This window comes from Rhineura floridana, chromosome 18, assembly GCF_030035675.1.
Source record: "Rhineura floridana isolate rRhiFlo1 chromosome 18, rRhiFlo1.hap2, whole genome shotgun sequence".
NCBI lineage: Eukaryota > Metazoa > Chordata > Lepidosauria > Squamata > Rhineuridae > Rhineura > Rhineura floridana.
The window spans coordinates 17094420-17109205 of NC_084497.1; the positions used below are offsets into that span (position 1 = coordinate 17094420).

The window sequence follows — 14786 nt, forward strand, 5'->3', positions numbered from 1 at the left end:
GGCGAAGGGAGAAAGAAAAGAGCGCGGAATCCTCAGGAGGGCGAAGGCCGCGCAGGCTGGCCCGGCGCAGCCCTCGCAAGGGAGAAAGGCGGGCGGAGCGGCAGCCCCTCTCGCTCGACGCCCCCTCCTCCCCCCTAGCAGCCCAGTCTCCTCCCCGCGCCCCCTCCCCTCCTTTCTCCCCTCCCCTCGCCGCCGCGCCTGCCTGCCTGCCTTTGCAGAATCCCCAGCCCGGCAGGCAAGCGCGCCTCTGTCCAGCAGCCGCGGCTGTCCCCAGAGCGCCAGACGGACGGACAGAACGAGCGAGCGAGCGAGCCACAGAGCGCGCGCCATAGAGAGGGAGGCGGGCGGGCAGCGCCCCCTCCCCGATCCTCCTCCCCATCCCATCCCACCCCACCCCCTGATCCTCCTCCTCCCCCCTCGCCGGCCTCGCCGCTTGCTTCGGAGCTCCATGGCCGCCTAGAGCCGCCCAGAGCCGCCGCGCCATGGGGCCGCCGCCGCCAGGTCCGGGCGCGCTCCTCCTTCGGCTCTGGTTCCTGCTATTGCCGCCGCTGCTGCGCCTGGCCGCCGCCGTGGAAGGTGAGTGCGAGGCAGCGAGGATGCTGAGCCGCGGAAGGTGCCCCGCGACGGCCAGCGCTTGGGGCTTTTTTGGGGGGGGAGTGAGGGGAGAATACCGAGGGTTAGGTCCCGGGGACCCCGCGACGGCCAGCTCGGACGGGGCCACACCGCCCCTCTTGTTCGGCGGCGGCGGCGGCTGCCAGTCCCCCATCGACGGGCGGCGCGCTGGGAAGCAGCCGCTGCCTTCGCCAAAACGCGGAGCCCAGAGTCCGGTGCGGGCTGAAAGGCCGCTGCTCGGCCCGGCTCTGGCCTGGCCGGTAGCGGCCGAGAGAAAGGAGGCAGGGAAGTCGCTGGCCCGGCCGGGCATGGGCTGGGCAGGACCCGCCGGGCGAGGAAGATGAGGAGGGCAGCGTGTCGCCCCGCCTCTTGGGCACCTCCGACGTGGCTTGGGCTCTCTACCTTTTGGTAAATTATCATGTTATTTTTAAAGCTGCCCAGCTTGGGGAAGGGCCAGTGCTCAGTGGCAGAGCGTCTGAGGCCCCAAGTCCCCCCCCCCGGGGGGTTTCCAGGTAGGGCAGAGAACGTCCCCTGCCTGAAAGCCTGGAGAGGCACTGCCGGTCAGTGTAGGCAGTGCTGAGCTCGACAGACCAAAGGCCTGATTCATCACGAGGCAGCTTCCCGTCTTCCTCTCTGGTCTTCCCAGAGCTTTGCTTTTGGGGGTGTGGGGAAAGGAAGAAAGGGGCACAGCTGCGATCCAGGGGTGACAGCCACAGCGCAGGCTAGAACTTGCTCCCTCCTAGTAGTGTGAGAAGTGGGTGCCCTCACTGGCCAGCAGCATGTGCAGTTGCCTCATCCTTTGACAGTTGGCCATAGCCTGGGGACTTAGGAAGCTGAGTCAGGCCCCTGATCCATCAAACTCCATATTGTCAACACTGACTGGCAGCTGCTCTCTAGGCTTTCAGACAGAAGCCTTTCACCAGCCCTACCTGGAGGTGCTGACAGGGATTGAACCTGGGACCTTTTGCGTGCCAGGTGGGTGTTCTACCATTCATCTGCAAGCCTCCCCATATAGGCAGCTGCCTTCTGCTGTGTCAGACCATTGATTCACCTAGCTCTATACTGTCTACACTGACTGGCAGCACCTTCCCAGGGTTCCAGGCGGGCGACCTCCCCAGCTCAACTGGAGGTGCTAGGGAGTGAGCCGGAGACCTTCTGCATGTGGATGCTCTAACCACTGTGCCATAGCTCTTCCGTAGAGGTGAGGGGACGTCGAGAAGATGAACTGTCGTCATTAATCAGCAGGAATTATGCCTACTCCTTCCGCCACAACTGGCCTCATCCAGTGACAGTTGTCCACGGCTTGGTTAGGATGGATGCAAGGGAAGGATGGGGTGCCCTCAGTGGCTGGCAGGAGCCATGGTGGTTCTTCAAGCTGGGGTGCCAATGAACAGCTGTCACTGACACCCCAGAAGCAACATGGTAGACGTTCGCATCTCACAGCTGTCCCACAGCTTGGCATGTGCGTTTACGAATGGGCTGCCCTCACTGCAGTAGGAATAGTGCATCGGCGAACCTCATGCTGCAGCCATAGCTGTGACCTGGTTTCAAGGGCTGCCTTCACCGGCTACCAAGAATGAACGTTGCTTGTGGAAGGCCAGAGGGCACAGGTGGAGATGCGAGGGGCAGTCTTGTTTCTACAGAACTAGAGCACACCTCTTTCCCCTCCATTCCTGTTGGCTGTGCGACCAGTGAACATGGAACATGAAATTCTTGGCCACATAGAGTTGGGCCTCTTTGCCATGGCCTTCCTTCCCGGGGACATGCTAGCCATAAAACCAAGTTCACGACAGGCAACGGTCACATTTAGGGATGCCCCCCCCCCAAAAAAAGGCAGATGCAGGCTTGGCTTCATCATGATTCCACACCCTACCACCTTTTCTGAACCCACCTTCTGCACCCATGTGCCCTGTGGTGAGCTGACACCAACCACAGGTGTCAGATCTTTTCTTTGCAAGACCGACAGGGCCGTAGCTCTTTTCCTAGGGGCACTCATTTGTGAGCAGAGTTCTTATTGAGATATTTGGGGTTCTGTAGGGTTTTACAAATTTGTAGAGCTCCTAGGTATTAGTGAATAGGAGGAACAGGAAGAAAAACAGCAGATGTGCCTTCTTGGGACACAGAAGGGACTGTGCAGCCTTCATTATGCCCAAGTTGTCTGTGGCTTTAGGTTCCCCATCCATGACTTCCTTAGGTTTCTAAGGCTGCTTCCACAGCTGCCTTTGACTATAGTACCACTCTGTCCCATTCATTCAGGGGTTTTTCGGGGTGTCCAGATGATGTGATCCTGTGTTTCTAGTCCTCATGAGGGTCACCTCCCCAGTTAAAGCCCTTTAAACCTACTTCAGAGAATTTGATAAGGGAGGAAAAGGTCAACAGACTCTAAGTATTGAGTAAGTGTCAAACCATATAAGATGCTGGAGATCCATAACTGGATTCACCAACTTTTTTTTTCCTTTAGGGAAGCACTGGAGTGCGGGGGCGGGGGCTCAGATTTTAATCAACGCAGCTTCTGGGGGGGGGGGATTTTAAATCCATTCCTTGTTGCTTTGTTTTCCGCATCTAACAATACCCTCGGCAAGACTGCTGTTTTCCCTGCAAGGGGGGGTTATGAGTGTGTGTGGGGAGGGGGTGGATAAAGTCATGTAATAGGTCCTTGCATTTCTTTTTTCCTGCTGTGGGGTTTAGGAAGATGCGATTGGAAGCTGTCTTATCCTTAGTCAGACCCCTGGCCCATTTGCAACGGCTCTCCAGGATTTCAGGGAGGGGTCATTCCCAGCCTTTCTTGGAGATGCTGGGGATTGAACCGGGGACCTTCTTTATGCAAAGCAGAGGCTCTGCCACTGAGCTACGGCCCTTCCCCTTAGCACAGCTGTGTGTGTATAAATCTATTCGATTGTTTGATCCATCACTCAGCATGTAGGAAAGTGTTAACAACCCATTCCCTGGCACTAGTCCTCTAATCAAAATTGGAATCCCAGGGGCTTTAAAAAAAAATAGCCACTGGCTATTAAAAAATAACCGAAAACTTGGGAAATCTGATAATGGCTCTCCTGTGTCAATTGTGGCTTTAAGATTCTGCAAAAGCCAGATGTCATTTATTGTTTTTCCCCCTGATGTGAACAGTGGATACATAGAATACTGTCACTGCTAGATGGATCAGTGGCCTAACGTGGCATAAAGCCGCTTCCTGGGTCTTAAGGGAAGGGCTGTCGCTCAGTGGTGGAGCGTCTGCTTTACATACAGGAGTTCCCAGGTCTAGTCCCTGGAGTGTGGCGTCCTCCAGGTATCTTAGACTCAAACTCTCATCAGCCCCAACCCAGGTGGCCGAAGGTCAAGGATGACGAGAGTTGAAGTCTAACAACACTTTGGCAGAGAGGGGGCGCTATGTTGGCTACCTCTCTGTAAAATGCTTCTGTCACAGATGATTTCCCTACGTCCACTGCTGGCCTTTGGTTGAGTGTTGATGCTTAGTTTGGAGAGACTGACAGTGTTTATATGGTGGAGGGAAGATAAGGATTGCATGTAGATTGTACCTTTTGTTGTTGTTATGTGCCTTCAAGTCGATTACGAATTATGAATCTTTTATACACACACACACACACACACACACACACACACACACACACACACACACACACACACACACACACAGAGTATTCATAGGGTTTTCATGGTAAGAGGTATTCAGAGGTGGTTTTACCACTGCCTTCCCCTAAGCCTATGGGACCCCGTATTCCCAGGTGGTCTTCCATCCAAGTACTAACCAGACCTGACCCTGCACTTTTAATGAGCATAGCTTCCCCCAAAGAATCCTGGGGACAGTACTTTACCCTTCACAGAACTGCAATTCCCAGCATCCTTAACAAACTACACTTTCCAGGATTCTTTGCGGGGAGTGAAGCCATGTGCTTTAAATGTGCATTAAAAGTGCTTTACAGATATGGTGTGGATGTGACCTGGCTATCTTGGGATGGGTGTGATTTCTTTTTTTATATATATTTGCGTCCTGCTTTTCAGACAATTATTGTCCCTCAAAGTAGATAGAATCAGTTTTAAAAAAAAAACAGATGGGAAAAAGGCCCTGCCATCAAACTTCCAGATTAAAAGCAGGCATTCATTTTATATCCAGGATGGGAAACCTCAGGCCTCTCTCCCTGAATCTTCCCCTGGCTAGTATTTGGAGTGTCCTTGAACTCTGATCATGCCTTTTGCTTGTCCGGATGATGGGTAGAGAGGTGTTTGTGTATGAGCATGTGCAGAAACTAGCCCTACCCACTTTTGCTTCTGGCCCCACCCACTACAGACATGTGGTCCTGGGAAGGTTGTCCAGAAGGGCTGAAAAAAGATTCCTTATCCCTGTTATAAACCAACCAGGAAATTTTGGGGGTTTTGGTGGTGTGAAAATGCAGTGAAGAAATACAAATAAATAAGTAAAAAAATAAGAAGCAGCTCTCTGGATCAGCACTTGGCTCGGTGTCCAATTTACAGCTTCATCCAAATTGTTAGGGCCAAAACAGAGGAGACATTGGGGATCTCATAACTTCCAGTGTTTTTCTTTTTACTTAAAATTTAGCCATGAGATAGCGAGGGATGGAAAGATCTGTAAATTTCCGTTCTCTCCGTTCCTCATTTTTTCAATCTTAAATGCAGTTCTCCACATTTCTGCAGCAATTTGCATAAACATTCTCATGAAAATTCTCCAGGATCTTACTGAAAATTTCTCCTAATAAACACATTTTTGTAGGTGGCTTTGACTAGTGTACACATTTTTGCAAGCCATTTCTCCTCATGTGATGCATTCTTTAATGTTCTTTTCACTCATATAGTCATTCTTATGCACACTTCCCCCTAATATATGCATTTTTATAAACACTGGCTGGAGAACTACATTGCAAAATTCAAATAAGTCAAATTGTTAAGGCTGGCTGTGTTTCAGTTTTCATGCTGTTTCGGGAAGAGTGAATTGGATATATTCAGCTTGAAATGTAAACTGAGTTGAATTTCTCGCCCATCCTTAAGGATCGCCTCTGAATCAGAGGGATAGCATCAATGCTAGGAAGAAGTGGTTCTGCTAACTTGTTCCCTTGCACCATTTCACCCCCAAATCTTTCTCTCTTTCTCTTCCACCCACCCAGAAGCTGATATTTGGCCTACAGTGGGAAATACAAATGCACGGAAGCCAGTTCCTTCCATGCCCAATTAGCCACTATTAGATAAAACTGAAATGATCCTTTGTGATCAGATCTGCTGCATCTCATCATCCTTATTCAAGGAGGATAAAACTGTCAGTGGCTCCTAGCTACAATGGCTGTGTCCTACCTCCACTATTGGAGGAGCTGGGCTTCTCCACCAGCCTCGGAATAATTCCAGTTGCTGGGAATCACAGGTATGGAGAGTTGCTGTTGGACTCAGGCTTCCCATTAGGGCATCTGGTTGGCCGCTGTGAAAACAGGATGCAGGACTAAAAACATAAGAACAGCCTGCTGGATCAAGCCAGTGGCCCATTTGGTCCAGCATCCTGTTCTCACAGTGGCCATCCAGATTCCGATGGGAAGCCTACAAGCAGGACGTGAGCACAACATCAATTCTCTACACCTACAGTTTCCAGCAACTAGTATTCAGAAACGTATCACCTCTGTCAGTGGACTTAGCCATTGTGGCTAGTAGCTATTGGTAGCCTTATTCTCTATGAATTTATCTTTTAAAAGCCATCTGTTGATCGCTATCACTGCTTCTTGTGGGAGTGAATTCCATAGTTTAACTATGTGCTGTGTGAAGAAGTAGTTTGTTTTGTCTGTTGGAAGATTAAGGTTCAGTTTCATTGTATGCCTGTGAGTTCTTGTGTTATGGGAGAGGGAGATGGGCCTTTGGCCTGATCAAGGCTCTTGTGTTTAGACTGAATTTACCTTGGCAAATGTTGATGCTGAATATTTACCAAATAGTGAATATTCATCAAAGATATGGTATTGGTTGGTATTGATACTAGCCAGCCCTGCGCTCCTTCTGTGAGGAATGGCAAGATATAACAACAATGATATCCGCCATGCCCCCTCAATGATGAACTTCCGCCGGACCTTGAAAGCCTGGCTCTTCAGGCAGGCTTTTGGGGCGGGTTAGGTTTTAGCGTTATTGTCGGAATTTTAAGGTTTTAATGTGAATTGTATGTTTTTATGTTGTACGTCGCCCAGAGTGGCTGGTAAACCGGCCAGATGGGCGACTAATAAATTTAATAAATAATAATACTAACAAGATTTCATTTATAAAGTTAGCTCTTCTGCCATAGTATTTGACTATATCTGATAGATGGCATGCAATGGATTTAATAATTGGCAGTGTTTGATAGCTGACACTGACACATTGTTTTCTTTTTCTTTTTTATTTTACAGCATTTTCTTAATTAACATACAATGGTTTTTAGTCTCGGACATTGCATGAAAAGAATATAGGACCAGGATAATTGCTTTGCTGGATCTAGGGATGGAAAGATCTGTCAATTTTGGTTCTCTCAGTTTCTTGTTTGTCCAGTCTTAAAGTCAGTTCTCCACATTTCTGCTACAATTTGTGTGTGTGTGTGTTTAATCCTCAAAGAAATTCTCCAGCTTTTTAGTGGAAATTTCTCATTTAGGAAGTTTTGGCTAAATGCACACATTTCTGCAAGCAATTTCTCATCATATAAATGCATTTTGTATGTCATTTGCATGCATATATTCATTTGTGCTAACCTGTGCATTTTTGTAAACACTGTTTGGTTGGTGAACTGCCTTTCAAAATTCAAATAAGTGCAAATTTCAAAGGGTGGCTATGGTTCGGCTCTCATATTGTTTCAGAAAGTGTGAATTTGATAGATTTGGCATTTCACGCAAACTGAATCAGTTTTTTTGCCCATCCCTAGCTGGATCAAACCATTTAAACTAGTTTTCGGTTTTAACAATGGCCAAATAGTTGGACATGAAGGGAACGTAGGCAACTGCCTGGTCCAGAGTCAGGCCATTAGTCCATCTAGTTTAGTATTGTCTGCACTGACTGGTAGCAGGACAGATTTCAGGATTTCAGATGAGGGACATCCCATAAACTACCTGAAGATGGCAAAAATTCAACCTGGGACTTTCTGCATACAAATCAGATGCCGTGCCACTGAACTACAGCCCTTAATCCTATTCATATTGTACCAAAGCTGCATTTCATTGATGTGAAATTTGGCAGTAACTGAGAAGGACCAGCTGATGAGACGTCATATTGGTCACTTTCCAAAAATCAAAGCTAGAGTTGCCAACAAGGCTAAAAAAAAAGGGGGGGGGGAATTCCAATTCTGAATTTGAGTGGAACTTTGCTTGTGCTACTTTTTGGCTCTCTGGCTTAGGGTGTTTAAGGACTTTGCAACAGCTGATGTGTTTTATTTCTACCAAAATCAGTGTGGGCAGTTCAGTGTGTGTGTGCAAGAGAGTGAGCAGGTTGTATTCAATTTTTATCCAATTAAATTAATAAACCTAAACTAGGAATGTCCATTAACTTCAGTGGGTCTACTCTGACTAGGACAAATAAGGGATGCAAGCAGCTGGGTCTACTCTGAGTAGGACTAGCACTGGTCTGGATACAACCAAATGTGTGTACGTTGTATATATTAGGACTTGGAGGTCTCCTCACCCTCTTTATTATGTTATTCACTAATAGGCAAAAAACCTCACGGTTTAAGAATGTATCTATAGCCCACAGATATGTCTATCAAACTTTAAAAAGCAGGGAAATTAGGCAGCTATAGTGAATGCACCAGGGGAGCAGGAGAACTGACCTCTTCTCTGAGATATTATACTGCCCTACAAATTTGTCAAAATGCAAACACAATTTGGGTTGGTCAGAGGCATGTTACCAAATTCTTCCAAGGTATGCAGCAAGTGGATTGAACTGTGAAAGACCAACCCAAATTGTGTTTGCATTTTGAACAGTATCATTGCTTTTCAGCATTCCCCCACACCTTTTTATTCTACAGCAGGCACCTGTAGCCTCCCACCCAAATTTAAACCAAAGCTGTCCCTGGCCACATCCACACCAGGCCTTTATTTCACTTTGGATAGTCATAGCTTCTCCCAAGTATCCTGGGAAGTGTAGTTAGTGAAGGGTGCTGAGAGTTGCTAGGAGACGCCCTGTTCCCCTCACAGACCTTCAATCAGAGTGGCTGACTGTTAAACCACTCTGGCCATTGGAGCTTTGTCAGGGGAATTGGAGTCTCCTCTCAGCACCCTTAACAAACTACACTTCCCAGGATTCTCTGGGGGAAGTCATGACTGTCTCATGTGAAATCAAAGTCTGGTGTGGGTGTGGCCCCCTGATTAGCCAAGCCAAGCAGCTGTGAGTCTGGCTTTTAGAACACTGACAGTTGGTTCTTACTGAGCATGTCCAACATTAACATTGAGTTCTAGCCAAAATTTCTTAAATTAATTAAAAATCAGCCAGGCATTTTTTAAACTGTAGAAGATGAAGGTCTGAGTATGGGGCAAGGTAATAGGATTATAGGTACTCTGTGAGTATGGCAACCTGTGGCCCTCCAGATGTTGTTGGACTACACTTCCCTCCAGTCCCAGCCACCATGGCCACTGGTCAGGGATGATGGAGAGTTGTAGTCTGGCAACATCTGGAGGGCCACAGCTTCCCTTCCCAGCTCTAGAGCAATGGTTCCCAGACTTTGGGCCCCCAGATGTTGCTGGACTACAATTCCCATACTTCCTGACTATTGGCCGTGCTGGCTGGGGCTGATGAGAGTTGTAGTCCAGGAACATCTGGGCACCCAAAGATTGGGAAAGACTGCTCCAGAGAATGAATCCAGCCACCTCTAAAACATCAGTAATGTTTTCAGGCTTAAGCGTCTTTCTGCTGGGACCTTCATAGCTGAGTCTTTTGGATATTTGCATTGGTGTTCTCGGATGAAGGGATCTTGGTTCTTAATCTCTGCTGCCCGCCTGGGGAAGTGCCCTGCAGTGCAGATCCCTGCCCCAGGAAGGACCGTGGCTCGTCAGAAGCAAGCAGGGTGCTTTGGGATTTGCAGCTGAAAACAAAGCTGGGAAACTCACCCGTGTGTTGCTTTAAAAGATGACTTTTTTTTGCAGAGCCAAGCACAATCGCAAACGGAACAGATGGGGAAGGGGAAAGTGACCTGGGTTGCTGTGGTGGGAGATCTCCCACCGCTAGACATAAACGGTGAAATGCTAACATCAAAGGCAAACACAACAGGCACGTACGCTGGGTGACTCTCACAGCATTTGAACCTGGAACCATCTGAAGCTGGTGGCAGCCTTTCCCCTCAGTCAGAAATGATATGTGATGGCATTAAAGGTTGCTGTCCCCTCCCAGCCTCACCCCCAAAACAACAACCTGCAGCTAAATTATTTAAGCCAAATATTTTTAGACCGGCAGATCCAGGTTTGAGAGAGAGAGAATCTTTTAATGGTAGAGATGGGTGAGTTTCCACAGGATGCATTTTCTCCCAGTCTTTACCTCTCCTTTTCCAGTCCACCAAGATTTATTGTGTGTGTGTGTGGGGGGGATATTATCATAGGTGGAACAGGAGGGAGTTTCTCTTTCTGAGTCATGGGAAAAAGTCCTGATAGGCTGGCAGCGTTGATGACGGTGGTGATTTGCACAGCACCATCCATGTACTTGTGGCTCTGGAGCAAGAATGTGATGACAGGTCCCTGCCCCGAGGGCCTTGCAGTCGAAGAAACAGAGAGAAGGGAGATGACAGAGGATGGAGAGGAAAAGTTGGGAAAAGTATGTGATACTTGCATTGAAAGACAGGAACGTGCCTGCCACTGCATCAGATCGTTGGTCTGTCTGGCTAATGTAGTACCCTCCAGGTGTTTTTGGACTCTCAACTCCCATCAGCCAACAGCCAGTATGGCCAGTGGTCAAGGAGGATGGCAATGGTAGTCAATCTGAAGGAAACCTGGGCTACCTTTCACGCAGTAGTTTTTCTCAGCCCTACCTGGAGATGTTAGGGATTGAACTCAGGACCTCTTGCATTCAGTCAAGCACTCCACCCACTGAGCTATGGATTGGATGCTCCTAATCAATACGGGAATCTGCCTTAGCAATGCAAGAATCTGAACACCATTGGTCCACTTAGCTCAACGTTGTCTACTCTGACTGGCAGTGGCTCTGCTGGATCTCTGACATAGGTCTTTCCCAACCCTACCTAGATGCCAGTGCTGGGTGAGGCTGGAGGGGAAATTAGCAGAGCAATAAACACACATTTTGCATTTTTACAGTAGCCTAGTTTCTTTTCACACTCACATAGCCTTCTCAACCCCTCCATCCAGGCAACCAAGAATCATTGCCAGAATTCAAGGACACAGTCCAGCCTGGCAAAAATATATTCAATGAGGGTGGAAAGCAGGGGCAGGAAGGGATGTGGCTTGGGAACAAGGGGTACGGCCTGGAGAAGGCACTGAGAGTCAGACAGAGAGGCCTGGAGTAATGCATTTGGTCCATAGACCTGAGGATACCGCATCTTTGAATTAAAACATCCCAAGGTAGCGAGCACGTTGTTGAGTTCTGCAGTACTTTTCTGCAGGCTGGATGGAAGTTAAAATATTGAGTATAGGCAGTAGTGTATGTAATGGCAAATTCAGAAGTGCAGGGTACCTTCATGATAGTTGCAGCTACGCTCTCTCCCCACCCTCTCCTTTTTCTGCTGCTGGGTTGAGAATGAGATCCTTGTTAATGCCTTCGCTCACCACATCAGATGTTCCTAGGAGCCAATGAGCATGAAAGAGGAGTGTTTTAGCTATTGAGAAGAGCCTTCTCAGTGGCTGACTCACCTCCTCTCACTCTGATTGGCTATAATCAGCAGGAAAGGACAAAGAAACATGTTAGAAGGCTCTTCTCAGTGACTAATATTCTCCCCTTTTTAATGCTGATTGGCTCATAGGATGCTGGAGCTGGGACCCTAAAAAGGAAGGGGTCTAAGACCTCCTGAGACCCTGGACAACTACACCCCTGGATGTGTGGGGGGAAGAGAAGAGAAAAGTGGGATTTATATTGAAACTCAAATGTGGGCAGTTTGTACCAGTGTGAAGATGTATGAGTGTACATCTGCTTTGCTTCGACAATGGGTTTCTTGAGCTAGTGCCTGACCCATCTTACGGACTGAATGAAGGTTAACAAATTGACCCTGAGCTCTGAGAAGTCTGAAGTGATGAACTCACAACAGGATGGACCACAGCCCAGCAGCAGAGCACATTATTTGCTTGTATGGAACATCATAGGTTCAGGTCTATCCAAGGTCCATTCCTCAAGAAAGGAGCAAGGATAAGGAAGGAGGATCCCCAGCTAGGGATGGAATTTGTTCATCTTGGTCTCTCTCGGTTACTCATTTTTCCAATACTCATTTTTCCAAATATTTGCATCAGTTTGCAATTTTTTAAAAAAATGCTCTCATCAAAAATCACCAGTGTTTTGTATACATTTCTCCTAATATAGGAGCATAGGAAACTGCCTTTTTAGTGACTCAGATCCTTGCTGATCTAGCTCTGTATTGTCCACACTGACTGGCAGCCGCTTTCCAGGGTTTCAGGCATGGGTATCTCCCAGCCCTACCTGGAAATGGCAAGGACTGACCTGAGACCTTCTGTATTCAAGGAAGATGCTCTATTACTAGGCTATGACCCTTCCCTTACGCTGAGTCGGACTGCTCATCCAACAAGTTCAGTAGCATCTCCTCTGACAGGCTGTGGCTCTCCGGGGTTTCAGGCAGAAACTCTTCTGAGCCCTACCTGGAGACACCAAGGAATGAATCTGGGACCTTCTGCTTGTAAGGCAGACGCTCTGTCACTGAGCTATGGTCCTTCCCGTAATATACGCGCCTCACCTCAGGTGATTGACAGGTGGGCAGCCCCACCAATCTGTTAAAGTAGGCCCATGGCGGGTGGGGAAGGAAGGAGGATCTACAGTATAAATGGAAAGGGAAGGAAGGTGTTCCCAGAATCCATGGGATGAGTAATTAAGCAAAATGGTGAGGGATTTTTTTGGGGAGGGGGCAGTTTCATGAAACTTCTCTTCTCCTATTTTCACTGGAAGAAAATGTTTCAAAGAGCAACGTCCTATCGCATGCTTGCTGAAGGAAGGCCCCATCGGCACTATACCACTTTAAACAGTCCTGGCTCCACCCAAAGAATCCTGGGAACTGTAGTTTGCTAACGGTGCTGAGAGTTGTTAAGACCTGTTCTTCAACCCTGGGGTCCCCAGATGCTGGACTACAACTGCCATTGGCTAAGCTGGTTGGGGTTGGTGGGAATTATAGTTCATCTGGGGGCCCAAGGTTGAAAGAACAGCGTGTTAGGAGATCCCTATTCCCCATGCAGACCTAGGATTCCCAGAGTGGTTTAACAATCAATTGGACCCTCTTCCCAGGGAATTCTGGGAATTGTAGTTCTGTGAGGGCAATTGCGGGTTCTTCTAACAACTCTCAGCACCCAGGATTCTTTGGGGGAGAGCCATGACTGTTTAAAAAGGTATGATACTGCTTTAAAGGTATAGTGCAGATGGGGCTTCAGTGTTCTTATGTTCAGGACTGCAACCTGCGAGTCATTTTTGCTCAACCCTTGTTTACTGCCAGTTAAAAGTCTGTTCAGCAGCCATGGTCCTCAGTGACATTTGCCGGCATCCTATCAGATTACCTTTCCAACAGTGACAAAAGATCCCAGAAGATTTTTGTAAGTGAAAACAGACAGATCTGGGGCTGTTGAATCCAGAGAAAACAAGGCATATTGACTTTTTCTCCCCAAATGATTGAAAGCATGTCAGAAAAAAGGGAGAATTATTGTTTTTTTACCCAGTGAGGATAAGACAAGGGAGACAGGTCTGGGCTAAGCTGTGGCAGAACGTTCTGAGCTATCAGATCATCCAAGCAGCCTGGGTGATTTCCTTCCTTGACAGATTTTGAGAAAAGGCTGAAATGGCATCTGCAAGAGGTGCCCTTTTGGCAGAAGGGTGGGGATTTTTTTTTCCCAGCCAAAGTCCCTTCTGGACAACCGGCTGAGGGCCACATGGAAGTGGTACGTGGGGCCAATGGCAAAAGTGGTCAGAGCAATGAATATGATTTTTTCCTTTTATAGTAGGATAGCTTGTACACACACTCGCACATGCCCCCCTCTCTGTACTCCATCCAGGCAAGGAAGAGGCAGGATCAGAGTTCGAGGACACCTTCGAGGCAGGCAAAGACACTCAAGGAGGGTGCAAAGCAAAGCAAGGCTGGTGAGGGGTGTGGCCTGGGAAGGGGGTGTGGCCTGGGGTGAGGGGATGTAGCTGGCTGGAAGATTCTGAGGGCCATATAAAAAGTGCGGGAGAGCCACGTGAAGCTGTTTTCTCATGTTGTGTGTCCTGTAATAATAATAATAATAATAATAATAACAACAATTTTATTGATTTATTAAATAACTGATTACTTATATTGTCCTTCAAGTGCACAGGCAAATGAGGATGCCAACAACCCTTAATTCAGGGCAAAAAAAGCACTTTCGAGGCTTGAAGCAATAATTATGGAAAAGATTTGCTTAGATTGGATGTTTAATTTAAAATATATATATATACCCAGTCTCTCTCTCTCTCTCTCTCTAGTTTAAAAACTGCACTTACTATAAGCAGACGTGTCTAAAGTCTACAGTTATAAGAAAACAGAAATGGACTGCCTTCAAGTTGATTCCGACTTATGGCCAGAGCTTGGAAAAGTTACTTTTTTGAACTACAACTCCCATCAGCCCAATCCAGTGGCCATGCTGGCTGGGGCTGATGGGAGTTGTAGTTTTTTAAAAAGTAACTTTTCCAAGCTCTGGTTATGGCGACCCTACGAATAGTGTTTTCATGGTAAACGGTATTCAGAGGTGGTTTCACCATTGCCTGCTTCTGAGGCTGAGAGGTCACGCAAGGTCACCCAGTGAGCTTCATGGCTGTGTGGGGATTCGATCCCTGGTCTCGCAGGTTGTAGTCCAACACTCTAACTGCTACGCCACACTGGCTCTCACAGTTATAAGAATGGCTTAAAAAAACACCTGGTGACAGTGAAGCATGTGATTTGCCCTTTGAAGTTCAATCGTATAAATACAGCTCAGCAGATTATGTCTTGATCATCGCAGGCAGGCAAGGGGCCATTCTCAGCCTACCTGGAGATGTTCCCAGAGGCA

At 47.8% G+C, this 14786-nt stretch overlaps 1 protein-coding gene across 2 annotated transcripts in view; it reads left to right on the forward strand.

The window, feature by feature from the left end:
• Nucleotides 1–242: 242 nt before the first annotated feature.
• The window catches only part of EPHB2 (EPH receptor B2), a 148158-nt gene continuing 133614 nt past the window's right edge, over nt 243–14786 (forward strand). For both annotated transcript variants that reach the window (XM_061602144.1, XM_061602145.1), the window contains exon 1: nt 243–576. In XM_061602144.1, coding sequence (XP_061458128.1) covers nt 483–576 — 94 coding nt within the window. In that variant the 5' untranslated portion in view covers nt 243–482. The remainder of the gene's footprint in view (nt 577–14786) is intronic.